The sequence below is a fragment of the Heteronotia binoei genome, chromosome 1 (genome assembly GCF_032191835.1).
Source record: "Heteronotia binoei isolate CCM8104 ecotype False Entrance Well chromosome 1, APGP_CSIRO_Hbin_v1, whole genome shotgun sequence".
Taxonomy (NCBI): domain Eukaryota; kingdom Metazoa; phylum Chordata; class Lepidosauria; order Squamata; family Gekkonidae; genus Heteronotia; species Heteronotia binoei.
In genome coordinates this window covers 178064493-178090174 of record NC_083223.1, presented here as the reverse complement: position 1 = coordinate 178090174, position 25682 = coordinate 178064493, and the positions used below count along the sequence as shown (strand labels likewise).

At 43.8% G+C, this 25682-nt stretch overlaps 2 protein-coding genes across 2 annotated transcripts in view; one reads left to right on the top strand and one right to left on the bottom strand.

Annotated features, from left to right (window-relative positions):
- The window catches only part of SLC35B2 (solute carrier family 35 member B2), a 35258-nt gene extending 31332 nt beyond the window's left edge, over positions 1 to 3926 (top strand). Inside the window, exon 4 of the mRNA XM_060244832.1 lies at positions 1217 to 3926. Coding sequence (XP_060100815.1) covers positions 1217 to 2152 — 936 coding nt within the window. The 3' untranslated portion in view covers positions 2153 to 3926. The remainder of the gene's footprint in view (positions 1 to 1216) is intronic.
- Positions 3927 to 5608: 1682 nt separating this feature from the next.
- On the bottom strand, positions 5609 to 23481 carry HSP90AB1 (heat shock protein 90 alpha family class B member 1). The gene is made up of 12 exons (XM_060244736.1): positions 23328 to 23481; positions 21225 to 21371; positions 20037 to 20243; positions 18190 to 18349; positions 17345 to 17478; positions 14798 to 15109; positions 13781 to 13946; positions 13370 to 13560; positions 12789 to 12936; positions 7646 to 7914; positions 6988 to 7321; positions 5609 to 6180 (listed from the first exon to the last, which is right to left on the bottom strand). Exons 2-12 carry the CDS (start codon positions 21369 to 21371, stop codon positions 6071 to 6073), a joined length of 2178 nt encoding a protein of 725 aa, XP_060100719.1. The 5' UTR covers positions 23328 to 23481; the 3' UTR covers positions 5609 to 6070.
- Between the last annotated feature and the right edge of the window lie 2201 nt (positions 23482 to 25682).

Genomic DNA, 25682 nt, shown 5'->3' with positions numbered 1-25682 from the left:
CCTTTCATTACATTTATGTGTGTTCCCACCATCATATCTTCCCCTCCCCAGGAGTACTGGAATCCCCAGGCCGGTAATCTCTCCCAACTGGTCTCCACAGTCACCTCAGACCAATATAGGATGCCCTATTATAATCCTGTATTCCAGTTCTTGTCTCTGCCGCTGCTGCCCTTGCAAACTCAGAGCCCCCCCCCCATCACTCTATCAACCCTGCCAATTAACCTCCCCTAAATTATTAATTCTGAAACCCTTTAATCTAATCTGTTTGTCAATTAGCTAATCAAGTTATCCCTTAAAGCTAATTAAGTTCTAAATCCCCTCCCACTTCGTTAATTTGCACTCCAAACTTAATCAGCCAATACTAATCAATTATCTTAATAGCTAATTAATTCAATAATAAATTAAACCCAAATTTAATTCCCCCAGATTATTCACCCCAACATCAATCAACCACTAATACAATAGGTTCAATTAAATTTAGCAGCTAAAACATGAATCGCACGTCAGTAATAGGGCAGTTAGGTTAGATGATAATAAGAATAAAGTGCTAATAGTTAAAGTGCTTTGATGGTAAAGAATGTTTAAAGTGCATCACTTGATCTTTCACACATATACCAGTAATTTCTAAATCAATATCAGAACTTCAGGTTCAGTTAGATGAGAGATTTCTCATGCTTTAGAAAGATAAATAGTTCCCCTCTGTTAGTGGCTGGTGCTCTGGAAACTTTGTATGTGTGTTTTGCCTTATAACTGTTTCTGCAGGAGATGGATAAGATTTTGGGTGGTTTATAACTAGACTTTTAAAATAGATATTGTCCCAAAATTAGAATCAAGGCACTGGGGTAGGCATAGTTTAGCAAGTTTAGAATTACAGCAGTCCTGGATTCTCTGTCTCCTTCCAATCTCTTCAGATAACAGCAGGTAGTATCTAGTATATAAAGTACTATGTGTGTTTGGGATGAAATGTACTGGCTGGGTTGGTCTCTTGGTTACCTTATGGATATCTTTGAGTGAGCCGGTTAGGGGAGGGCGGGATATAAATTTGATAAAATAAATTAAAATAAATAAATATGCTTAGGAAAAGCTTTTTGTCAGCTTTCCTGGTTGACAGTTCTCAGAAGAGCTAGAAAGTTCCTACTGGTCAAGTTCTCCATCTTCCTGTGTGTCATGGTTGTTTTTGCTTTCCTGAACTTATTTTTTTCCTCTTGCCCTGCAGATGTCTTACTTGACATGGGGTGTCCTTCAGGAACGTGTAATGACCAGAACATATGGAGCAACTGAGTCAGATCCTGGCGAGAAGTTCAAGGATTCTCAATTCCTTGTCTTCATGAACCGGATCCTTGCCTGCACTGTAGCTGGCCTGTACTGTGCCCTGACCAAGCAGCCCCGCCATGGTGCTCCCATGTACAAGTATTCCTTTGCCTCCCTCTCCAACATCCTCAGCAGTTGGTGCCAGTATGAGGCACTCAAGTACATCAGCTTCCCCACCCAGGTGCTGGCCAAAGCCTCCAAGGTGATTCCAGTCATGCTGATGGGAAAGTTGGTGTCACGCAAAAGCTACGAATACTGGGAGTACCTGACAGCAGCACTTATCTCTGTAGGGGTCAGCATGTTCTTGCTCTCCAGCACACACGACAAGCATCTCTCTACTGTCACCACCTTTTCTGGTGTGATCCTCCTGGCGGGCTATATTGTCTTTGACAGCTTCACCTCTAACTGGCAGGATGCGCTCTTCACCTACAAGATGTCCTCAGTACAAATGATGTTTGGGGTGAATGTGTTCTCATGCCTCTTCACCGTGGGCTCACTGCTAGAGCAGGGCGCCTTACTGGAGTCAGTACGCTTCATGGCCCGTCACTCTGAGTTTGCTGCTCATGCCGTGCTTCTGTCAGTGTGCTCAGCCTTTGGGCAGCTGTTTATCTTCTATACCATCAATCAGTTTGGGGCAGCTGTTTTCACCATCATCATGACGTTGCGGCAAGCCTTCGCCATCCTGCTCTCCTGTCTCATCTATGGCCATGCAGTCACTGTGGTGGGCGGGCTAGGGGTAGCTGTGGTCTTCATAGCACTTTTCCTCCGTGTCTATGCCCGCAGCCGCATGAAGAAGCGAGCAAAGAAGCTGCCAGTTGAAACCACAGTGCAAAAAGTTTAGGGGCTGCAAGGCAGAGATAGCCCCCTTCCCTCTGGGGCCATCACCAAACTCTTAAGCACTTGGAGGAAGTGAAGGGACCTTTCCTCCTGTTGCCTTACTGTCTGAACATTTTAAGCCTGCTGGGGCAATGCTCTTCTGAGTGAGACTAGAGGTTAATAATACTTTAGGTTTCTTCTGCAGCCCCTTTCTTTGGAAAAGGAGTATTTATGAAGGAAGTACATTGGAGCTTTCTTGCCCTTTGCTGCAGTGTCCCCTTCTGCTTATCATCTCAGAACAGCATTTAACACTTTTAAATATTCTAACTCCGCCCCCCAAAAAACCATCTGATGGTGGAAGGGGAAACCAGGGTGGTGTTGCAAATTCCAGCCTCTTCTACAAGAAAACAGGAGACTGGAGGAGGCTTTGGACTTCAGAATGGTCCTGCTGTGTAAGAGCCCCTCTTGAATCAGAGCTTCCTCCTTTCAGGCTTGGAGTACCCCACTCATGCGTTCTTTTGCCTCACTGTTGAACTTTTTCCAGCTGTGTGCCATTCCCCAATGTCTTTTGGTTCTTGCTTGTTTTGCTAGGCGTCTTATAGAATATCCTCTCTTCTCATTGGACTACAATCCCAACCCTTTTGAGACTATTCTTGGGACACTATGTACTTTCCTGGGATATATAGTTGCTACATACAGTTTAGAAAAGCACAAATAATTGCCTTCTTGAAACATCGCTTTTCAGAGCTAGCTTGAGGTGTTTGGTTTTTAGCTTTTGTTTTTAAACTGCTTCTTGCAGGTTAGTGTGGAAGGAAGGCATCCCTATGCATAGACAATGTGCTTTTTTGTCCCTCTTCATCTTTGGAAGGGACTCTGGCACACACTTGGTTCACATTGGGACTGATAATAGCTGGAAGCAGTGTGTGCATCTAGGTTTGAATTCTGCTTCCAGTGTATCTAGTTCCCCCGCAAATGTTGAGTGTGCTGCAGAATCCCTTGCAGAATAAAGTTCTGGGGCGCACTGTTTATAGGGGGAACCAGCTGTGTTTGAAGCAGCAGTGGCGGAAGGGCTTGTCCTGGGCTGCCTGGATTACTTAACATTGCCTAGTGTCCCTGCCCTCTTTCCAGGAGGCATGGGGCAGGGTACTTTGAGGCAATTTCCTTGTGATGCAGAAACTGGACTGTATTGTCCTCTTCACATGTGATTGCTCGGGATGCACGGTTAGAGCTGATGTCACTGGCTCTGCTTAGGAAGCCTGAATTTTACCCTCTTAATGCCAAGCTGAATTGTAAAGGGAAAGGGTTTTTTTGGTACTTTTGAAACACAACTTATCTCCTTTTTATTAAATTTAAAAGATGCTGCAGGCAGGAAGCCTGTTTTGTATCTTTCAGTGGGTCCAAGAGGGAAGGTGGATAAGAGATCAGCCTCCAGATTCTGTAGTTCATTTCACCTTTCAAGATGATGAGAAAGACTTTTACATGTGTTAATTTAGCACAGTATTTTACATCCTGACCTGTAAAAAAAAATGCAAGGCTGTCATAGCCAAGAACTAATTAGAAGGGTGTTGGTGTTACCTAGTGAAGACTTGAACCAGTGGTAGGCATAGAGTTCTCACTGCTTGAAAGGTAGCGCTTCAATGCCCTGCACAACTCTGTACCTCTCCCATTGACTACTATGCCTTGACTTCATATTCCTTTGGTGGTTTTACCATTTTACCTGTTGCCAAGATTTACAATCCGGGGTGGGGGTGGGGGGGGAACTAAATTTCCAAATATATATCAATTGATTTACATTTTAATATGCAGTGTTTATTGTTTCCATTCACAATTGGGCTTTATGACTGTCCTGTGTGTCAAAAGGTTGCTTTGCAGGCTGATTGAATAGTATGGAGAATGAGTTTCTGCAGCCACAGGGTAAGACATCACAATTGGAAATGCTAGTGGAGGTTGTATTCTGACCCTCTTGTCTTGGTGTTGTGACTCGTCCAGAGGTAAGTATGTGGGGTGAGTTTGGAGCAGGCTTCATGAAGAAAAAGCACCATTTTTGCACCAAGCCAAAGGGAGAGAGTCTGTTATTCAGTGGAAACTCCGCTGCTTGGCATGTTGAAAGTCCCAGCTTCAATCCCCAGCATCTCCAGTTAAAAGGGGAGGTGAAAGATCTCTGAGACAAGAGAGCTATTGCCAGTCTGAGTAAACAACACAGACCTTGATGAACCAAGGCAGTTTAAAGGGTGTTCAAAGTGTGACAGTTGCAAGACATGGTTTTGTTCAAGTCTGCTGTTCCATCTCCAAATGCAAATGGGCCTTTTGTGCTGTTTTAGAAATAACCAAGCTTGTGGGCAAAAATATGGGAAAGACTGGTAAGTACTAAGTTGGAAAGAAGCCTTGTGACTGAAAAGTTCCTTATGGTAGTTTCTAGAAAGAAGACAAAAAGGGACTACAGATTGCTTTGGCTAGAAAACCCATGGGTTCAAAATATAATATGCAGACATGACAACTGGCACGTTGTAGGATTTGAAGTGTTTCAAGTATTAATCTAACAGGTAGAAAGAATAGTTTAAGCACAGCACAAATATACTGATCTTTATACACCTGGGTAATTTGGTGCCATAAACTGGTGCAATTAATTCAGGAAACTGAGTCACTTGCATTAGTCAATGCTAATGCCTATATACATTTCTTGAAGGAAGGGTAGTGTGTGTTCAGTTGGACTAAATTCCATTGAAAATGGGGCCTGAGGGCCAAATTGTGTATGAATTTTGGTCCTGGGAGAGAAGTTAATTCTTTGTGCATTTTCATGATGGGAGATAATCACATTGAATAACCTGGAAAAACTGAAAACATCCCACCTCCATTCTTCAAAGCAAATGAATATTTTGCTAGTGAAAGATGCACTCTTTCAGTCTCCTTGGTGACTTACAAGTGGTTTCAGAGTTCTTAACATGAGTAGTTTCACTCGAGCTGCTGGTACTAGCTTGTTCTTGAAGACTTAAGCCATTATGCTTGTGTGACGTTTCAGGGCATTAGGCAGGTATAGTATGAAAGGTGCATCGGGGTAATTCTGAACTAATATTTTAAGGATGCCATTCATGCTAAAGCGGTGGCGGCAGCAGCAAATAAATAAATACTGTGCTGTTGGTAACTAGCTACATGGCTTCTATAAAACCAACAGAATTCAGAATAAGCCATTTGACTGCAAACAGACAATATAGAGCAGAGGATGGGAAATGTATGGTTACTGGGTGCATTTTTTTCTCATTTACCATAGTTGGCCTATCAAGTTATACAAACAGCAGGACAGGCAGGCTTTTCCTCAGCATTTCAGTTAATACGAAATACTATTGCACACTGTTTTCCCTTGTAACTTTGCTACAGTGCCAGCATGTGCACTCTAGAGCAGAACGCCTGACCTGCATGTCTGGTTACATGCTCACCTTTGATTATAAAGACATGCTGCTGCTTGAAGTAAACAAACCACCACTTCATTGTAAACCACATTATTTATTTTAATTCCGGTAAAACAAAAACCAAATACAAACAGCCAACAAGATTACAAGTCCCTGCTCTCTGATTACAAAGGGCAGCAATGAGGGCTAGATGGAAGGAGCCAACTCAGTGCTCTGTGACTAGGAAGGACATTTGCTCTGTTCATCTCAGGAAGTGGGGAGGGAGAGATGGACAATTGGGGGCCCAGCAAAAATAGGATAAAACCATCGTGGTGGAAAAACCAGAGCCAGCGTGCTAGCCCCCTTCCCCTATTTCTGAATAAGCTGAAAGACAAGCCTGATGACAGTTGAGTTCCCTTACCACACTGGCTACTGATGATAAAGAAAGTAAGAAATCACATTGAGGAGTGCCATCAGCACTGCAAGAGCCAGGCCTCCCAAGCAAGGAGACTGCGGGGGAAGGATGGGGCAGGTCAGAAGGAAGAGTGGCATTCCCTTTAATCCACTTCCTCCATGCGGGATGCATCTTCATCTCCTTCTAGTGGAGGGATCTCTTCAGAGACAGCAGCACTGGGCTCTTCAGCAGCCACTTCTTCTTCATCAATACCTAGGGTTGGAAGGATTGAGTAAAGGCATAGTTTGGGTTAGAAACAGTCTTAGTAAAGCTTACATGTGTAACTAGTAGAAGAAAAAGTGAATAGACTACTGGCCTAATAAGTTCCTGTGGGGGGGACAGCACAAGAATAGGTCTTCAGTTTTTAAAATCACATGGAATACTTTGAAGTATTTCATCCTGAATCATACAGGAAGCTTAGCGGTCCTTACAACTACCTGTAGGTTAAGTAGGTTAATATTATCCTCAAATTGTGTAGAGTGTTAAAATGGAACAGTGGATTGTTATACACATACTGAGTTACTGTTTGAGGCTACTTTGGAAACAAACTTCCTGGTTCATTCTTAGTATCCTATGTTTGCTTTACAGAACTTTGTCTGCTGGTAATACAGGCTGGAACCTCATTCAGATACTCCTGGGCATCTGAATACTTGTGTCAGACAGGAGTGTGAAGTGTAGTAGAACAGAGAAAGCTGCAGGAGTCACTCAGTCCAGGATTCTGCTTCTAGTGACTGAGATAGAAGCATTTCACACTCTTCTGCCAGCAGCTAGCACATCAAATAGATCTTTCTTGCTGCTGTGCTCCCTGGCTCCAGCTGCAAAGTCACAGTGCCAGGGACAGGTCTCCACCTGTTGGTTAGTACAGTAAGTACACATTAAGAGGGAGAACTGGCTGTATACACCAGGCACTGAACCTGCTCATGGTCTGAACACATCAAGACCAACCACAAAGTCTGAAGAACAATTAGCAAGATTCTGTCTCTAATGAAAAAGAAAGCAAGATCATACTCCGAAACTCACCTAACCCCAGCTTGATCATCCTATAAATACGGTTGGAGTGAGTCTGTGGATCCTCCAGGGAAAAGCCAGAAGAAAGCAGAGCTGTCTCAAAGAGGAGCACCACCAGGTCCTTGACAGCCTTGTCATTCTTGTCTGCCTCAGCCTTCTGCCGCAGGGTCTCTACAATAGGATGTTCAGGATTGATCTCCAGGTGCTTCTTGGCCATCATGTAGCCCATGGTGGAGTTGTCTCGCAAAGCCTGGGCCTTCATAATACGTTCCATATTGGCTGTCCAGCCATAGGTGCTGGTGACAATACAGCAGGGGGAAGAGACCAGTCGGTTTGAAACAGTTACCTAGAGAAACATAAAAAGGGATGTTTTTAAAAAATACAGGTAGATGAAGCCTTGACACTATATGGTAAGAGTATAGGTATGTGCCCTGACCTGATAGACCCATGCTAGCCTGATGTTGTCAAGTCTCAGAACCTAAGTAGGGTCGGCCCTGGTTAGTACTCGGAAGCGAGACCACCAAGCAAGGTACAGAGTTGCTACGCAGAGGCAAGCAGTGGCCCACCACCTCTGTTGACTTAAAATAATAAGCATAGGGGTCACCATAAGTTGCCTGTGACCTAACCACCTTCTACCACCACAAATACTGAAGGTCACAAAGTGGCTTACCTTCTCAACCTTCTTTTCTAAGATTTCCTTCATGAGTTTGCAAAGGTTCTCAAACTTGGCCTTGCTTTCCTCCATCTTCTTCTTCTCGTCCTCATCCTCTGGCAGTTCCAGTCCTTCCTTGGTGACAGATACCAGGGTCTTCCCATCAAATTCTTTAAGTTGCTGGACACTATATTCATCAATGGGTTCTGTCATGTATACCACCTCAAATCCACGTTTTCTCACACGTTCCACAAAGGCAGAATTGGCCACCTGCTCCTTGCTTTCACCTGCACCATAAAGAGGAAGTGTTTATTTAGAAAACACAGAGACAGAATGACTTCACTGTAGGGTAGTGGTGGTGGTTGAAGCTAACGGATTTGGAAATCCTTCCCCTGCAAACACCTCCTGCAGGATTCTTAAACTCTTGCTCTTGAACTGGCTACTTGACTGACCCAACATGCCATGTCTGCAGGAGCATCTTTAGTGTCCATGAAGACATTCTGGCTGTTTCCTTCTGTAAATTAATCCCAAATCCTAACTCACTGCATTCCTGAAAAGTCTTCCAAATGTGTAAAACCTCTACTTGGTCTGTGGGTGACCTGAGTTTTCTGCGTCTATGATGCTTAGCATGAACCATCCAATCAGCCATTAATAACATGAAAAATGCTCAGGGCTCACTGATGGAAGCATTCACTTGTTCACAGAATATTCAGACTGCCAGAGTACATACTTTTCAATGAGTTAGAGCAGGGGTGTCAAACTCATTTGTTAGGAGGGCCGGATCTGGCACAAATGGGACTCTGGAGGGCTGGGCCATTTGTGTCATAAAATGTAATGTGAGGTAGCAGTGATATAAACTTTATAAAGGACACAGACAAACACAGTTAAAGATATTATGTTTTAACTTAAAATACAAACATGCTTGAAACTCTTACAAAATGGAAAGATGGGGGAATAGTGGGATTTAGTAATGCAATTTTAAAAATAAAACATCAAAAGGTTCACAAGGCTCACAGCAGAAATTAAAAATATAAAATGCTCTGAGCCTGGAAAAACAATGAAATGGCTTTGTAAGCTTCTCTTCTCCACCCTAAACCCCCCAAATGGTCTACTAAGATTGGCAATGGCTCTTCAGTGTAATATCGACCCCTTTGACTGTGGGGTTCCCAAGTTAGCGTTCTCACTAGGTCACGTCCCTTTAGCAGAGACAAGCTGGCTCAAACCATCAACCCTTTATTTGCAAGGACACAACTCCAGGAAGCATTAGCTTCAGCTGTCTACATAGGAGCACTGAAAGTGAAACTGATCTCTACACCGCTGAAACACATTGCAGCACAAAGTTGCAGGGGGAATGTGGAATGATTTTCCATTAAGGTCCCTGGGTCTTATCTATCTGGGTACAGAGATCTTAATGGAAAATCCATTCCACATTTTCCTTGCAATTTTGCTTCCTGCTGCAGCCTGCAAAGACAAGGCAGAAAAGGCAGGGAACTGAAAGAGCAGGGAACTTTGTCAGCCTCGGAGCGTCAAATAGTAAGGACAGGAAGTGCAGGAGAAAGGAGAAAAGAGTCTCAAGGGGCCGATTAAAGCCCTGGGTGGGCTGGGCTGGCCCATAGGCTGGACACTTTATACCCCCCCCACCCCACTTCAAAAGGGCATTACTTAAACATCATCCCTGGATATAAGATTGTTGAGGTCCATTCTACACATTTGACATGTATAATTATTAGTCTACTGTTTTACAAAATCTGTACTATGCAGCTTTCAATGAGTCTGGCAGCACAAGCAATAAAATCATCATTAAAGTCAGAAATGGTAGAAAAAGTCTTTAACTCCAGTACTGAATTGGAGTTGGGAGTAAGCAGTGAAGTGGCCAAGTTTGCAGATGACACTAAATTGTTCAGGGTGGTGAGAACCAGAGAGGATTGTGAGGCACTCCAAAGGGATCCGTTGAGGCTGGGTGAGTGGGTGTCAACGTGCCGGATGAGGTTCAATGTGGCTAAGTAATGCACATTGGGGCCAAAAATCCCAGCTACAAATACAAGTTGATAGGGTGTGAACTGGCAGAGACTGACCAAGAGAAAGATCTTGGGGTCGTAGATAACTCACGAAAATGTCAAGACAGTGTGCGATTGCAATAAAAAAGGCCAACGCCATGCTGGGAATTATTAGGAAGGGAACTGAAAACAAATCAGCCAGTATCATAATGCCCCTGTATAAATTGATGGTGTGGTCTCATTTGGAGTACTGTGTACAATTCTGGTCACCACACCTCAAAAAGGATATTATAGCATTTGGAAAAAGTCCAGAAAAGGGCAACTAGAATGATTAAAGGTTTGGAACGCTTTCCGTATGAAGAAAGGTTAAAACGCTTGGGAATCTTTGGCTTGGAGAAACGTTGACTGCAGGGAGACATGATAGAGTTTACAAGATTATGCATGGGATAGAGAAAGTAGAGAAGTACTTTTCTCCCTTTCTCACAATACAAGAACTCGTGGGCACTCAATTAAATTGCTGAGCAGTCGGGTTAGAACAGATAAAAGGAAGTACTTCTTCACCCAAAGGGTGATTAACATGTGGAATTCCCTGCCACAGGAGGTGGCGGCTACAAGCATAGACAGCTTCAAGAGGGGATTGGATAGGAATATGGAGCAGAGTTCCATCAGTGGCTATTAGCCACAGCATATTATTGGAACTATCTGGGGCAGTGATGTTCTGTATTCTAGGTGCTTGGAGGGGGCAAAGTGGAAGGACTTCTGGCCCCACTGGTGGACCTACTGATGGCACTTGGGTTTTTTGGCCACCGTGTGACACAGAGTGTTGGACTGGACGCAGTATAATTGGAACTGTCTGGGGCAGTGATGATCTGTATTATTGGTGCTTGGGGGGGCGCAAAGTGGAAGGACCACTTGTGAACCTCCTGATGGCACGTGGGTTTTTTGGCCACTGTGTGACACAGAGTGTTGGATTGGACACAGTACAATTGGAACTGTCTGGGACAGTGATGCTCTGTATTCTTGGTGCTTGGGGGGGCAAAGTGGAAGGACCACTTGTGAACCTCCTGATGGCACGTGGGTTTTTTGGCCACCGTGTGACACAGAGTGTTGGATTGGACACACTACAATTGGAACTGTCTGGGGCAGTGATGCTCTGTATTCTTGGTGCTTGGGGGGGCAAAGTGGAAGGACCCCTTGTGAACCTCCTGATGGCACGTGGGTTTTTTGGCCACTGTGTGACACAGAGTGTTGGATTGGACACAGTACAATTTGAACTGTCTGGGGCAGTGATGCTCTGTATTCTAGGTGCTTGGGTGGGGGACGCAAAGTGGAAGGACCACTTGTGAACCTCCTGATGGCACGTGGGTTTTTTGGCCACTGTGTGACACAGAGTGTTGGACTGGATGGGCCATTGGCCTGATCCAACATGGCTTCTTTTATGTTCTTATGAATACCCAGTGAAGAAGGAGACTATATCTTCCTCTGAAAAGAGGTAAACAAGGGGAGATATGAATGTTCGGGGTGGGGGGGGAGGATTTCATAATCCTAGGGAAACTACTGAGAAGGCTCTAGTTGTTCCTGCCAAGATGCTAAGCCTGTATCCACCTGAGATGGAATCTTGAGCAGGCTCTAATCTATAGATCATTGTTCCAACTACCATTTTTCTACTAACCTGGAAAATGGTATATTTATACATTTCTCCTGCAAAACAGAACTAAAAAATGTTATCCTAAAGGGTAGTGGCCAGAATCTGGTACATGTGGTCCAAAACATGTTAATTATTGGAAAGGTCTTAAAAGTGAAATATTTGGAAGTCTCTTATGAGGAACTGGGCAAGGAAGGAATATACCGTCAAATGATTACAGTACTTCCAAGGCCACACAGACTGCTGAAATTTGATACTCATGTAATCTGGTCACTGATTACTAGCACAGTTACAAAATTAAGATGCCTTTGCACCTTGCACCTGACAAGACAAAACTTACAGCACTATTTCCGATTTGCAAGACAGGCCAGAATTCCTGCACAGAACAAGCAAACAAACCATGAGTATGGGCAGAATGTTTGAAACAGATCTAGGCTTGCAGAATGTATGCTTCATTTACTAGTATGCATATAAACATCTACATAAATTGCGTGAATTAAGCTACAGAAGAGATCTGAACTGTGTTTCAAATGTATCATGAAATTGTGAAAAATGAGGACTGAGACTCAAAAATTTGGAATGGGAGAAAGGACAGCAGAAGTGTAGAAGAGGGATGGAGACAAACATCTGAAAATACTAAGAAGTGTTCCAGCTTTTCAATACTCTGTTGGAAATTGCTTATTTTCAGTTTTTGATCTCTTAAAGCATCAAGCTTGCTTCCCCCCTCTCTACTATGAACTGATCCAAGAACCATGCTGGTGAAGCTGGAGGACCACCTGCTGCGGAAAGTTGACCAAAAACACAGGGGCTGTTCAGACGCACAGTATAATCAGTTGTCACTGCTGTTTCATACCGGATTAAAAGTGGCTGATCAGATAGCAACATCTGCCTCCCGGTATTAACTCATAGTAACCACCCCCCCCCCACCCTCAAATCCTTCTCGGAACCGGAGTATTTTGCTACCTGCTCCTTTGCAGTGTTTGAGTTCTCCGGTTTTACCTCATAGTTTCCCCATCTGGATAGTTCTCGACCAGCTTCCGGATGTCTGAAGGCTGTCCCAGAGCAAAAGGAGCCTCAGACATTCGGTTTACAGCTGCCATTTTTTTTTACTACTTAGTGATGTGCACATAACTGCAAAACCACATACTGTTTTAACCTATGCGCGTAATGCACGCATGCGCATAAAAGTGGAGAAAAAAGAACTGCATGGTGCCGTCGTGTGGACGGCAGAAGACGGTTTCACCACGGAGTTATTCAAATTGCAGTATGGCAGTCTGATCGATAATATCCGGAACAAAGATATTCGGAAAAGAACCGGGTCAGTTTAACACGGACTCAACACGCTGTGTGAACAGGGCCACAGTTTCTAGGGAAGTCACTGTATGAACCAAACAGACAGGTGTCAAGTTGACAGGAATAAATTTCAGCCTACTAAGACCAATAAGCTTCCAGCTCCAAACAGTCCCCCACAAGGCAACAGGACCTGATAGTCCTGTCCTGTCCAGGAAGACTCAATCACCTGTAATGTAGTAGATGCTCTTCTGGTTGTCCTTCATACGGGACACATACTCTGAGAGGGAAGTCATCTCATCGCCAGAGTGGGATGTGTGGTAGCGCAACAGCTCTGACAGGCGTTTCCTGTTAGTTGAGTCCTCATGAATCCCCAGCTGAGGACAAAAGAGTTTTGATATGCATCTACTTGGGTTTATAGACTGTCCTGTTTCCAGGGCTCTAGAAGAATCAATGACAGCCATAAAGAAAAAAAAAAACTCTTGGCCCTAAAGGGCTCAATATATTATTTTTTTCAAAGAAAGCACCGCATCTTAATATAACAACTTCCGCCCAAGATCCTAGCTTTACCTTCCATATGAAGGGACTGGAGTTTTGTTTTATACCCCCCACCCCACTTCAAAAGGACATTACTTAAATGCCACTCCTGGAAATAAGATTGTTGAGGCCCATTCAACCTCCCTTACATTTCAGAGCTAAATGCTATGGTGTGCAGGATTTCTAGCCTTTCCACAATCATTAAGTCTTTTCTTTTTTGAAAATAAATGACTACCAAGATTTTGAAAAAGGCAGGACTGAGCAGCTTCTCACCTTGAGGTTTTTGGAGAAGGCCTCATAGAATTTCTTGTAGTTCTCTTTGTCCTCTGCCAGCTCAGCAAAAAGCTCCAGGCATTTCTTGACAATGTTTTTGCGAATCACTTTGAGAATCTTGCTCTGCTGCAGCATCTCACGAGAGATGTTCAGGGGAAGATCCTCTGAATCCACAACACCCCGGATGAAGTCTGCATTAAAATGTAAAATACATTAAATCAGAAATGCAAGTCAATACAAGAGCTGGCAAAATCCGATGCCATATTCAAGCTCTATACTTTTTTACAGAGGCTAGCTTGGAGATATGTCTCTCTGAGCTTGGATACAGGGATTATATAAAGATGGAGAAAACAAACACCCAGAACTGATCTTTCCTTGAGGAATCTAACTAGATATGGACAAGACACTTACTCAGGTATTCTGGGATGAGTTCATCACAGCTGTCCATAATGAAGACTCGCCGGACATAGAGCTTGATGTTATTCTTTTTCTTCTTGTTTTCAAAGAGGTCAAATGGAGCCCGGCGGGGGATGAAAAGAAGTGCCCGAAATTCCAACTGTCCCTCCACTGAGAAGTGCTGTGAAGTTTGAAAACAGCAGAGGAAAGAGTGAGCAACTGGCAGTCTTCCAACAGGCCTGCTCCTTTACAAGCAGGTGGCAAGATACTAAACAAAGGCTTCTGCAGGGACTGGAAGAATATTCATGGCTGGGCTTTTAAGAGAAGGAAACTCCAGAGTCTGTACTGGGATTTTTTGGTACCATACAAAGAATTCATCTTATCTGTTCTTTTAAAATCTCTAAAAGCAGCAAAAAACTCCACAGGTAATTTTTCTCATTAGTGTTTTAACCAGTTTATTACTTCCACTCTCAAAGTACCCTTCACCTTTACCCTAGCCCCCTGCATAACTTTACACAGCCTGCTTTAGGCCTAGTAATTAGCAAACTAGTAGTGCTGAGCAGAGATAAATACATCAGCTGCCCATACGATCTACTCATGAAGTGCTTAATTAACACCTAGAAATACTTTAAAATATTCCCCAATGTTCTTGCTTGAAAGAAAGATTTGGGGGACATGGACAGAACCAAGAAAAAGCCAGAAACCAAAATCCAAGCAATTCAGTGCCTTTAATAGCTGCATACTATGAAAAAAGACAAGAGATGTGCTCCACTCTTCTTCACTAGGTAGCTAGTGACTAGCACAGGGCCCCTTCTCAGGTATGGCATTAGCAGCCCTTAAGAAGCCCAGCAGCACATGCCAGTGGACCATATATTCCAGCAGGGTATCACAAGTCACACTTCAGCCCTAAAATTGCATCCTATAACTACCCATCTTTAAGAATTCTCCATTACTACAAACAGCTGTCACCTGACCTCCTTTGCCATTTTATGGACCTTAGGGGCCAGTGCACACACACAAACTGAATCTCACCTTGACAGCAAGGTGGTCTTCCCAGTCATTGGTGAGGCTCTTATAAAACTCGCCATACTCCTCCTGGGTGATGTCATCAGGGTTTCGAGTCCAGATGGGCTTGGTCTTGTTCAGCTCCTCCTGATCAATGTACTTCTCCTTGATTTTCTTGGTCTTCTTCTTGCTCTTGCCACCTTCTTCCTCCTCATCTGAACCCACATCTTCAATCTTTGGTTTCTCCTCATCCTTAGGAGTGGCCTCCTCATCCTCCTTCTCAGCTTTTTCCTCCTCTGCCTCATCATCACTGATCTCCTTCTCACGCTCCTTCTCCAGCTGCAAGAAGGAAAACATGTTACTGAATGTTTCTCAGCAGTCAAGGACATGAATCACCTGTGCTGAGCCATATTTCCCATCTCACCCACTGTCCCATGTACACTGCTCATCTACATGAGCTCACGTAGAGATATGCACCCTCCACTTCAGACAATATTACCATTCTACTCTTTGTGCTAGGTGAATTCCCAGTGACTTAAACTCCGTTACAATCTAAAATTTGGTTAGTGCTCTGCCTTATAGAATGTGGTCAAGACTACCATGACCTGAAGTGTGGAGCCCACCACAGGACACACAGATACTGTATGTTACTCCACAAGCAAGACAGCAAGGACAAAAATTACAATGAATATAATTCCAGAAAAAAATACAAAATATCAGAAAGTTCAACAATAACCAACTGGTATAGTAAGACACAGTGTAGCAAATTAATGTAAACAGTCCAAAAAGTTAAAATGTCTTCTAAGGTGTCTACTCCAACCATCAAAGATAAAGTCTTCATAAAGTAATGTCCTAGGTACTGGTAACAATCATGTGACTATGTTTCTTTTAGGTACCCCAAGACTTCAACAAACCAGGAGACTTGCATCCAAAAAACCCAGAGCGAGGACCACAATCCCAACGATCATTTTGGATTCTTTCTTTCTCAAGATCTCTGGTCTGGCATATATAGTCTCTCTAGTAGAAAGATTCACAGTGGAATAGTAAAGCCTTTTCACAATACATGGACAGCAACTGCTCATTTCCAGTAGGCTCCGTTTGGAAATGAGCAGTTGCTATCCATGTATTGTGAGAAGGTTTTATTGTTCTCCTGTGGATCTTTCTACTACAGAGACTATGTATGCCAGATTAGAGCTCTTGAGAAACAAAGAATCCAAAATGATCGTTGGGATTGTGGTCCTCGTTCTGAGTTTTTTGGATGCATGTATCCTGGTCTGTTGAAGTCTTGGGGTACATCTGAAAGAAACATAGTCACTTGATTGCTACCAGTACCTGACTTTTTGGACTGTTTAAACTAATTTGCTACACTGTGTCTTACTATACCAGTTGGGTTATTGTTGAACTTTCTGATATTTTGTATTTATTTCTGGAATTATATTAATTGTAATGTTTTGTCTCCCATGGTCCTTACTGTCTTGCTTGTGCAACTTTTAGACTGTGGTTCCCCGTTGCTATTTATCTCTTGGTATCTCATTTTACAGTGTAGTGTTTCCTCAAATTTCTGACAGGAAAAGCATGTCATTTCCATCAATTAAGAATGCAATGTATACTTTTATACCTAAAACAGTTTAGAGTGTCCAAGAGAATAATTATGTATCCTTACGGAAGTCCAGCGATCTGTTTCAACATGGAACACTTACTGGGTGCACCTTTGAACTGGAGGAAGAAAAATCCAGAGCAGTGACTCATGCTGAAACATGCCAGGAAGCCTCTTGTGAGGGTCACCCCAACACACAATGCAGAAACGCAGCACAATTAACCAAAGCCTCAGTGATAGTGGACTGAACAGCACAACAGATCCCTAAAACATGCCTTGTTTTTTTATTGGTACTTTGGGCTCTGCCTTGACCGGGCTAGCTCAATCTCATCAGATCTCAGAAGTGAAGCAGGGTCAGCCCTGGTTAATATTGAATGGGAGATCTCCAAGGAATACCAGGGGCATGTTGCAGAGGCAGGCTATAGCAAACCACAGCTGAACATCTCTTGCCTTGAAAACCCTACAGGGTCACCATAAGTCAGCTGTGACTTGTTGGAACAAAAAGCAAACAAACTTCAGGCTCAAATAAGACTCCCATTAATTAAAACTGATTTCTCATGCATTCTTTGAGATTTACTTTGTTGAAAAAGCAGCCTTGGTATCTTATTAGGGAATAGTATATAAAAGATTTTCAGTAACTCACCAGTTGATGGCAGGAAAAGATAGGTCTCTGCCAGACACTGGAAATCTAACATTCCAGAACTAAAGGATGACTTAACAAAAATCTGGCATTAAGTGAAATTAAAAAAAAAAACTTTAAAGATGGGTCTGAATGTACATGAAAAATGATGATTTAGCAATATTTTCTCATATGAAAACAGTGAGGCACTGGAAAAGGACATTTTGAGTGAAATGAGCCTTCAATCCTCAGAAGTCAGGTAGAGTCTGGGCTCTACTAGATTCTGAAAGGGTTATCACAGGGTAGGAGCTGTGAGGATTAATATCATGCTTAACTGGAACACCTCTTGCATACATACATAGAGGGTGATGGGGTAACCAATGAACTGGGAGTGCTTCTTCACCACTTCCTTGATACGGCGTTCCTCCAGGTACTCAGTCTGATCCTCCTTCAGATACAAGATCACTTTGGTGCCACGGCCAATGGGCTCACCTAAAATACAGAGCAAGAGCAAAGTAGTTATACCAGCTGATGACACTGCACAGCACTGGTTATAGACTCTGAATAAGGCCAGGATTGCTAGTTCAGTGAGATATCCACTGGACACAAATTCGTCAGTACAAGTCAGAGCTTGGATTTTCATCCTTCCACACTGGCTCTCTCTTTTCATAGCACCTCTTCATGCCAGCCTGCAAAGAGTGATAACTATCCAATAGCTGCTTACTATGGCTGAGAGAAGCTTTCAACTCAGATGAACCTTTATATTAAACCAACTGGAGTTATGGATGTCATTTTATGTCAGCATTTCCAGACAATACAAAGGCAGAGAATCCCAACAAAGATGCAGGGAGCCCTCTCCATGTAGCACAGGCGGGAGGGGCAGTATACACTGACATGCTATCCTTGATATCTCAACCTCTGGACCATTTGACTACTCCTGAAAAAGCTTCCAGGAATGAAGAGGAAGTGGCTGTCTTTCTCACTGGTTAGTCCCTCACCTAAAGTTACTGGTTGAAATGGAGATTAGTACAGTTTTTTGATAGCTCCACCCAGCCATGCACAGGACTGCCAGTTTTACCTACTACTTCTGACCAGTGTGGAAGGATGAAAATCCATTTATTAAATTTATCAAACACTTTTCAACTTAACAGCATTCCCCTTGGATTGCAGATGATAGCAGATGACACTGGAGGCAACACATACCATGATCAGCTCTAACTGTGAAAGAGCCCCCTGCAGAGGACTCCCAAGCATATTGTTCATCATCGTTGTGCTTGGTGATGACTACAACTTTCTCAGCCACAAGATAAGCAGAGTAGAAACCAACGCCAAACTGCCCAATCATGGAGATGTCTGCACCAGCCTTTAGAAGGAAAAGAAGAGGTGAGATGTGTGGAAACGATGATGAGTCATCTTATATATTACCACTGGAGTGCAAGCATAGAAGATTTCTGAATGGCCAGGAAAAGAGATTCCTCTAGCAAGGAAGAAATAAGGCAACACACAGGAACAGAATAATATGCATGTCAATTTTGTCAAAAATTGTCAATTCTGTGACAAAATTGAAATTTATACTGAATACAGAATTCAGGATACCAAGAATGTATCATCCCTTCCCAACAAAGCAGGTTTCTAGCCCCCAAGACTATGAAGAGCACCTTAAGAGACCAACAAGACTGTCAGGGTATAAGCATTTGCAAGTCAAACCTCTCTTTGTCAGATACCTGACTAAGGAAGCTTTGGCTCTCGAAAGCTTATTCCCTGAAAATCTTGCTGGTCTTAGATGCTCCTGGACTCAAAACTAGCTCTTCTACTGGAGACCAACATGGCTATTCTCTGAAGACTACAAAAGTGTACTTCCAAATGGGTGGACAAGGCCTAACTCAGAGTTGTGGAATGAAGGCTCAGCATAATTTCCAGGATGATCCTATTTTTCACAGAATCCAGTGAGCGTTTGTTGTTTGTTTGTTTGAAAGCACAACACTTATGGAAACCACTCTATACCTCTTGGGTTTCCAACACATTGTACTGAGAAAGAGTCTGTGCATTGGTCAGTGTTTCAGTAGTACCTAGGACACTCAGTTTCAAATGGCCATTAAACTTACCTTTGGCCATTCACTCTTTTCCAACCTAACCTTCTTAACAGGATTGTTGTGAGGATAAAAATGGGAAGAAAGAGTGAGCCACAGATACCACACTGAGATTCTTGGGAGGAAAGGAATGATAAAAATGCACTGGATAGATACAAAAGACCTACAGGCAGCTACCCGGTTGATTACTTCAGAGGAACTTGAAATTTTGGCATGCCTCTGTCCTGCAGATTAGTTTGTTTCACTATCCCATCATGCCACTAGACCAGGGGTGGCCAAACTGCAGCTCGGGAACATGTGGCTTTTACACATATTGAGTGGCTCTTGAAGCCCTACTGCCCCGTCAGCTGGCTTGGAGAAGGCATTTCTCACTTTAAATCATTTTGCCAAGCCAGCCAGCAACTTGGAGAATGCATTTGAAGTTAACGTTACTTTCTTTCCACCTCTCCATCCCTTCTCCTTTCTCCATCTATTTGCCTTCCTTCCTTCTTTGCTTCAAACATCTACATTCATGTCTTGCAGCTCAGAAACATCTGGCATTTATTCTATGTGGCTCTTACATTAAGCAAGTTTGGCCACTCCTGCACTAGACCAGCATCTGACATTTTTACATCACTCCCTTCTGTTTCAATTCCCTGCCTCTTGCAACCATTCTTCCCTCAAGTCTGTATTTCTATGCCCATTGTATCACTTTGCTTGAGACATCAAACCTCTCACATTTTCTTCCACTCTTTGGTGTTCTTGTCTCCCTAGACACCCATGCCCCTCTGCCACTTCCTGCTAGTGGCATAAACAGCTCTTCAGGATTAACAAAGTAGTCCATTTGTTGCTGAAGAGACTTTGTGTGTCAAAGTATAACCTATGATTATAACAAGGCATTACATGCTGACAGGTATTCTGATCAGCACAGACTATGTAACTTAAAGAAGAATCCCAGTGCTCTGGATGCTAGATGCCCACCTGCAGGGCTTCCATGAAGGCTTTAGTGCCAGACTTGGCAATGGTGCCCAGATTGTTGACCAGATCTGCCTTTGTCATTCCAATGCCAGTGTCCACCAGAGTGAGGGTGCGGTCATGGGGATTGGGGATGATATCTATCTTCAGTTCCTTGCCACTTTCCAGCTTTGATGGGTCTGTCAGACTCTCATAGCGGATTTTGTCCAGTGCCTAAAAGACAGAAAAGACAGGTAAATGAAGGGTTCTTTACTCATTTTCAGTCAGGATACCATACTTCTGTTTCTTCAGAAGGGCTCTTAAGGCAGCAAGAGCAGTTCAGAAAGAAATAACATCTTAGGGCAATAGAGAGAGATTTTTCTGCTCTAGAGTTCCCGGTCACCCACCAATATTTATTGGAAATAGACTACAGCCAGACAAAATAGTTCTTTATACAATACATGCTTTTCTTGTACCATTTACTTTCCTAAAATATGATAAAAACATCAAATGGCTTTTTAAAGGGATTAAATAAAACCATAGATATTCTATCAATAGTTATTAGTCACAAGCAGAACCTACAGGTTCAGAGGCAGTATAACTTTAAACACCAGATACTGGGGGTAGGATTGCCTTCATGGCCAGCTGGTGAGCTTCCTAGATGCATCTGGCCTAGTGCTGATAGAAATGGAATACTCAACTTGCAAACCTCTTGGCCTGATTCAGCAGGATTTGTCTGAAGTGATGATATTGGATTTATATCCCATTCTCCACTCTGAATCTCAGAGCGGCTCACAATCTCCTTTATTTTCCTCTGCAACAAGACCCTGCGAGGTGGGTGGGGCTCAGAAGACTCTCACAGCAGCTGCCCATTCAAGGACAATCTCTGCCAGAGCTATGGCTAACCCAAGGCCATTCCAACAGCTGCAAGTGGAGGAGTGGGGAATCAAACCCAGTTCTCTCAGATAAGAGTCCGCACACTTCACCACTACACCAAACTGGCTCTCAACTAATGACAAGCCCCTCTCAGCACAACAGGTTTCTTTGTTGAGTCCCAACAAGCTGGAGACCTTTCCTAAGGACTGAACATCTCAGTGAAGGATGGAAAATTGGGTTCATACCCTGCTATTACAAGTGCAGCTAGTTTTGCCAGGTAATTGCCATTCTGCTAGGAGACTTTCTGTAAGCATATCCCTCCCCCTCCCCGCCACTCACATCAGAAGCATTGGAAATTATCTCCCGCATAAAGATTTCCTTGTTGGAGTAGAATGTGTTGATTATCAGGGACATGAGCTGAGCAATCTCTGCCTGGAAGGCAAAGGTCTCCACATCTTCTTCGCCATGCTGGATTTCTTCAGGCATCTAGAAGACAATTCAAGATATTAATGCTTTCCAAGCTCTTCTGGACTGATACATCATTAACAACATGTTGCACTTACACCATTATAAACAAATCTCCCCCAGCTGCAATTCAATGCAGGCGCTGTACAGACACCAAACTCTTATGCAAACAGCTCCTGGAGTGGTGTAAGGCAGCTTCTACAAGGCAATAGTTTTTTATATAGCTCTCAATACCTGAGGAATTCTCAGTGGTAACAGAGCATCCACTCAGTAGTTTTCTCTGTACTTTTCCTTGCCTTAGCAATTTGTCTTTGTCATTTCTCCACAAAGACCATTTTTAATGGCAACTGCTATATTGCCTTGGCACCTTATAGCAATACAACAATTACTAATTTCAAAATAAATCATATGGATGAGCCAAATAAACCTGTTCCAGGCTTGATATCAGACCAGAGCAAAACCTCTGTGTAGAAGCAACCTTTGCTAGATCAGAAGAAAATGATGGCTTAAGAATGCCCATAGCACTCCTGCCACACACACCTGCACTGTGGTGAGGGAAGCAAGATGAATTATGGATCTCCACTGTTTGTCTATATTTAGAACAACCTATACGGTAAATTGGTAATATCATACCCATGTTACAAAGATAAATATCTGTGTCAAGTACCTCCAGGTTCACAGCTCAAGTCACTGGTGCAACTCTGTTACAGAACTGAGGCCAGTCTAGACAGGCAGCATTATGAAGGAGTAACGAGATGGCAAAGTGCTGTGCAGCACTAGCTAGGCTGGACTGTACTATTTCAAAGCACAGGTGAGGGTTTGCATTTTTCAATCCTTTTCAATCTCCTATAAGTGGAAAACTAGCTCAGAATGTGATTGGTTAGGATGCAAACCTTCTCCTTAATGTGCTCATTTTTTATCTGCATGGGGGGCAATAAAATGTGCCATCTGCTTCCTGCAGTTTGAAACAGTACATACTACCTGCTTGGACCAGCTCTGATAAAGTAGAACTTCAGGCTGCCCAGCTGCCACTTGGATTAACAATGTGTCTTTGGGCAAATCTTGATGCTGGGTTTTATCATAAGGATCATCAAGGATGCAGAAAATCAGAGCTGCAGAATGTTAAGTCATCAGAGCATGGTACTTGCTTTGTAATGCCAATCGTATTTTAAGGCTATTACATAAACGAGCAGTAGTTAACTGCAGACTGAGTCATGTTTAAAAAGGAAATGCCCAGAAGAATTGGCGACCCAATTTTACAACATGCCAACACAAGACTTTAAATTTTTAAAAAGGTCATCGTTATATTTGAAGTAAAAGTCACCGCCCTTTGCAGTAGCTACTGTTTAGAATAAACTCTCTTAAATGCAAGGATGTCGAAACTCTGCCCACTCAGCGGCTGTCTTATTGAGTAGCGAATCGCTTGCACAACATGCTTTCCAGCGCCTTGATCCGTTTGAACACAAAGCTCGTCGTAGTCTGCCAAGCCAGAAAATCCAGCACAAGGCCCAGGCAGGAGAAAGAAAAGACGGATCTCATTGGAAGATGTCGGAGAACAAAATGAAGGCTACGGCCAACAGCCTCCCGACTCAATCTGACTCGCAGACACAGGGACGCGACGGAGGACTCCTGCACGTGTGCGGGCCGGCAGCCTTGCATTAGGCCCGACTAGGCCGGAATCCGAACTGGCCCGATTCGCCACCCCACACACAAATATCCGAGCACCGACGTTTGAGGTCAAACTTGGGCGCCGATCCTTGGAATAGCGCAGGGCGAGAAATACTCAGAGCCAAGTATTTAGGGTCCCTGGGTCTCCCCGCTATGGATCCGGGGCACATGGCAGCGGGAAGCAAATGCTCCTCTTTTCCCTCCCTCCCGCGACCTTTTTCAGCTAGCAGCACCCTGGCGGGGCAGGCAAAAGCATGTGTTTTGGCCAAACCGCCTCACTTTTCCAAAAGCCCAGGGGACCCTACTTACTTTGATGGACAGCGGGAGATCGGCCTGGAGCACAGCCTGGTCTCTACAGAAAGAGATCGCGGCACAGTCAGGAGAGGATCTAGGACCGCCTCTTCCAGCCTTATATAGCGGCTGAGTGCGTAGCTATGCATCCTCTCGCTCCATCCGCTTTAAAAAGGTGGCTGTAACAATGCGCTAGCTGTACTGTTACGTCTCGGTGTCAGGCGAGCTTCCCCATCCCCGGCCGCGGGGGGCTCCGGTATCCCCGATCTTATTTTCTTCATTGCTTTCTCGAAATCTATCGTTCGTCGTGCATAGATTCACAACCAGCACCATCTCTGCAACTGAAGCGGTGGTGACGTTTTTAGTAACGCGGAACCCCTTGGAAAAAGCTTATCCCTGGTCTGTAACTAAAGATCATTTGAGAAAAACAAAATTATGTGTAACATACAGAGCCTACCCAGTTCACGTTTGGAAGATGGTATTAGAGAGACTGTTTGGAAGATAGTATTAGATGGATGTTCATTGTATAAAGGTAATATTAGAAGTGCATAACTATTAATTTCTACTTTAATTGACAAAAGGTGCTGAAAACCTCACAGTGACATGGCTCAAGTACAAAGGAAAAACAGGAACACTTTATCTGGGTGGGTCCACATCAGACTGTAGCCCCACTACTATTACACTGTCTATTGCTGGCAATTTAGAATTTTTTAAAAAAATGTTTCTTGAATTACTGCAAGGCCGGGTGGGTGGGGAGATGAGTTACAAGTTTAAAGGAGCACAGAGAAATGATGCTTGGGCCAGTAGCTACGCATACAAGGATACAACCTGAGTCTTAAATAACAAGAAAAATAACATGCTTATAATACTGTGTGGTTGCTGCTATTGAGCTAAAACACCAGAGGGTCAATAAGCCCATGAAAGACAGGAAACGTTTTCTGTAGCTCAGCTTTCATGGACTGGACAAAACTGGGTTAACATCCACCCAAAAAATCTGTTTGTGGCATGGCATCAATCTTAGCCCTTAACCTGGCCATGGCGCAGAACTGGCACTGATTGCCCTGGCCGTTAAGCCCTGCTTAAAAATTGACAATATGACTTTGCATCCTGCCTTAGATCTTTTGGCAGCTTTCTGCACAAGCACTCAATATTATTGAGCAATTTACAACAGGAGGGTGGAATAAGAGGAAATACACAGAAGCGATTCATATCTTTTCTTGTTTTGTTAAAAAAGATGGTAGCTGCAGAGTCTGTATCAGTAAGGGAGTAAAACCCTGGGGTTTTTTTTAATTATTTCCCCCTCCCAGTGCTTTTAAAGTTCTGTGTGAATTTGAAACCTTTGGGGGAGACTGTCTGTAGCTATGGTGTAGGGCAGTGAACCCAATGACTTGGGAGCCTCACAAGGCTCTTTGACATGCCACATATTGCCCAGTATGGCACCTGCCCATATTTCAGGAAAGTAGGCAAGACCCCTGGCTCTGTAGGGCTTTTGGTTGGCAGGTGGTTCCTACATTGAAATAACCACCCCCAGAGCAACAAGCAAGCTGTAAGCCTTCCTGAGGTGCAAGCTCATGCCAAAGATGAAAGTAAATATGGTTCTTTGATAACTGATAACCAAAGTAGGGGTGCCGGCTCTGAGTTGGGAAACACTTGGGGGGAGAAACCTAAGGAGAGCAGGGTTGGGGGATGGACTTCAATGGGGTATAATGCTATTGTATAGTGCAGGGGTCCCCAACTTCCGGGCTGTGGACCAGTACCGGTCCATGGCCTGTTAGCAACTGGGCTGTGGAGTGAGGTGGAGACTTTCACCTACTCCTCATTTAAAGACCCCCATGGGGGGCAGGGATGAGGTGTGGGCATGTGAGCAGCCTGGGGCAGCAAAAAACCCAGCACCCCCACGCTGGGTCCTTGGAAAAATTGTCTTCCACAAAACTGGTCCCTGGTGCCAAAAAGGTTGGGGGCCACTGGTATAGTGGGTTCTACGCATTGATGAGTCTCAGGATCAGTGATAATCTCTTTATTATGAACAGCATAGTAGATGACTACATTACAAGACTGGGTGTGGGGGGCAACAGGGCCAAACTTATATACATCTCTGGGTTCCCGCGCAAGCACATTATTGGGTCATTCAAACTGGTGAGGGCTTGTGACTGGTCCCCAGGTTGCAGAGATTTGGATCCTGCAGCACATTGTTCCCAAGTCCCCAAGCTCAGCCCATATGGCTCCAATAAGCCAGGCAGGAACACCCAAAGACTTCCCTTGAGTCCACATACATAACAAATGCCATAGAGCAGGGGTGTCAAACTTGCAGTTTGGGGGCTGAATCAGGCCCCCCAAGCAACTGGCTGTTATCTTGCTTCCTTCTGCATAACA

What these genes read in the sequence shown, in the direction of transcription:
- HSP90AB1 (XM_060244736.1), bottom strand. Translation starts at nt 21,371, where the DNA reads ATGCCTGAAGAAATCCAGCATGGCGAAGAAGATGTGGAGACCTTTGCC. An exon ending in GAGCATCTACTACATTACAG is followed by an intron (nt 7,915 to 12,788) that starts GTGATTGAGTCT and finishes TTTATGGTGCAG; the next exon opens with GTGAAAGCAAGGAGCAGGTG. An exon ending in GATGATCAAGCTGGGGTTAG is followed by an intron (nt 6,181 to 6,987) that starts GTGAGTTTCGGA and finishes TTCCAACCCTAG; the next exon opens with GTATTGATGAAGAAGAAGTG.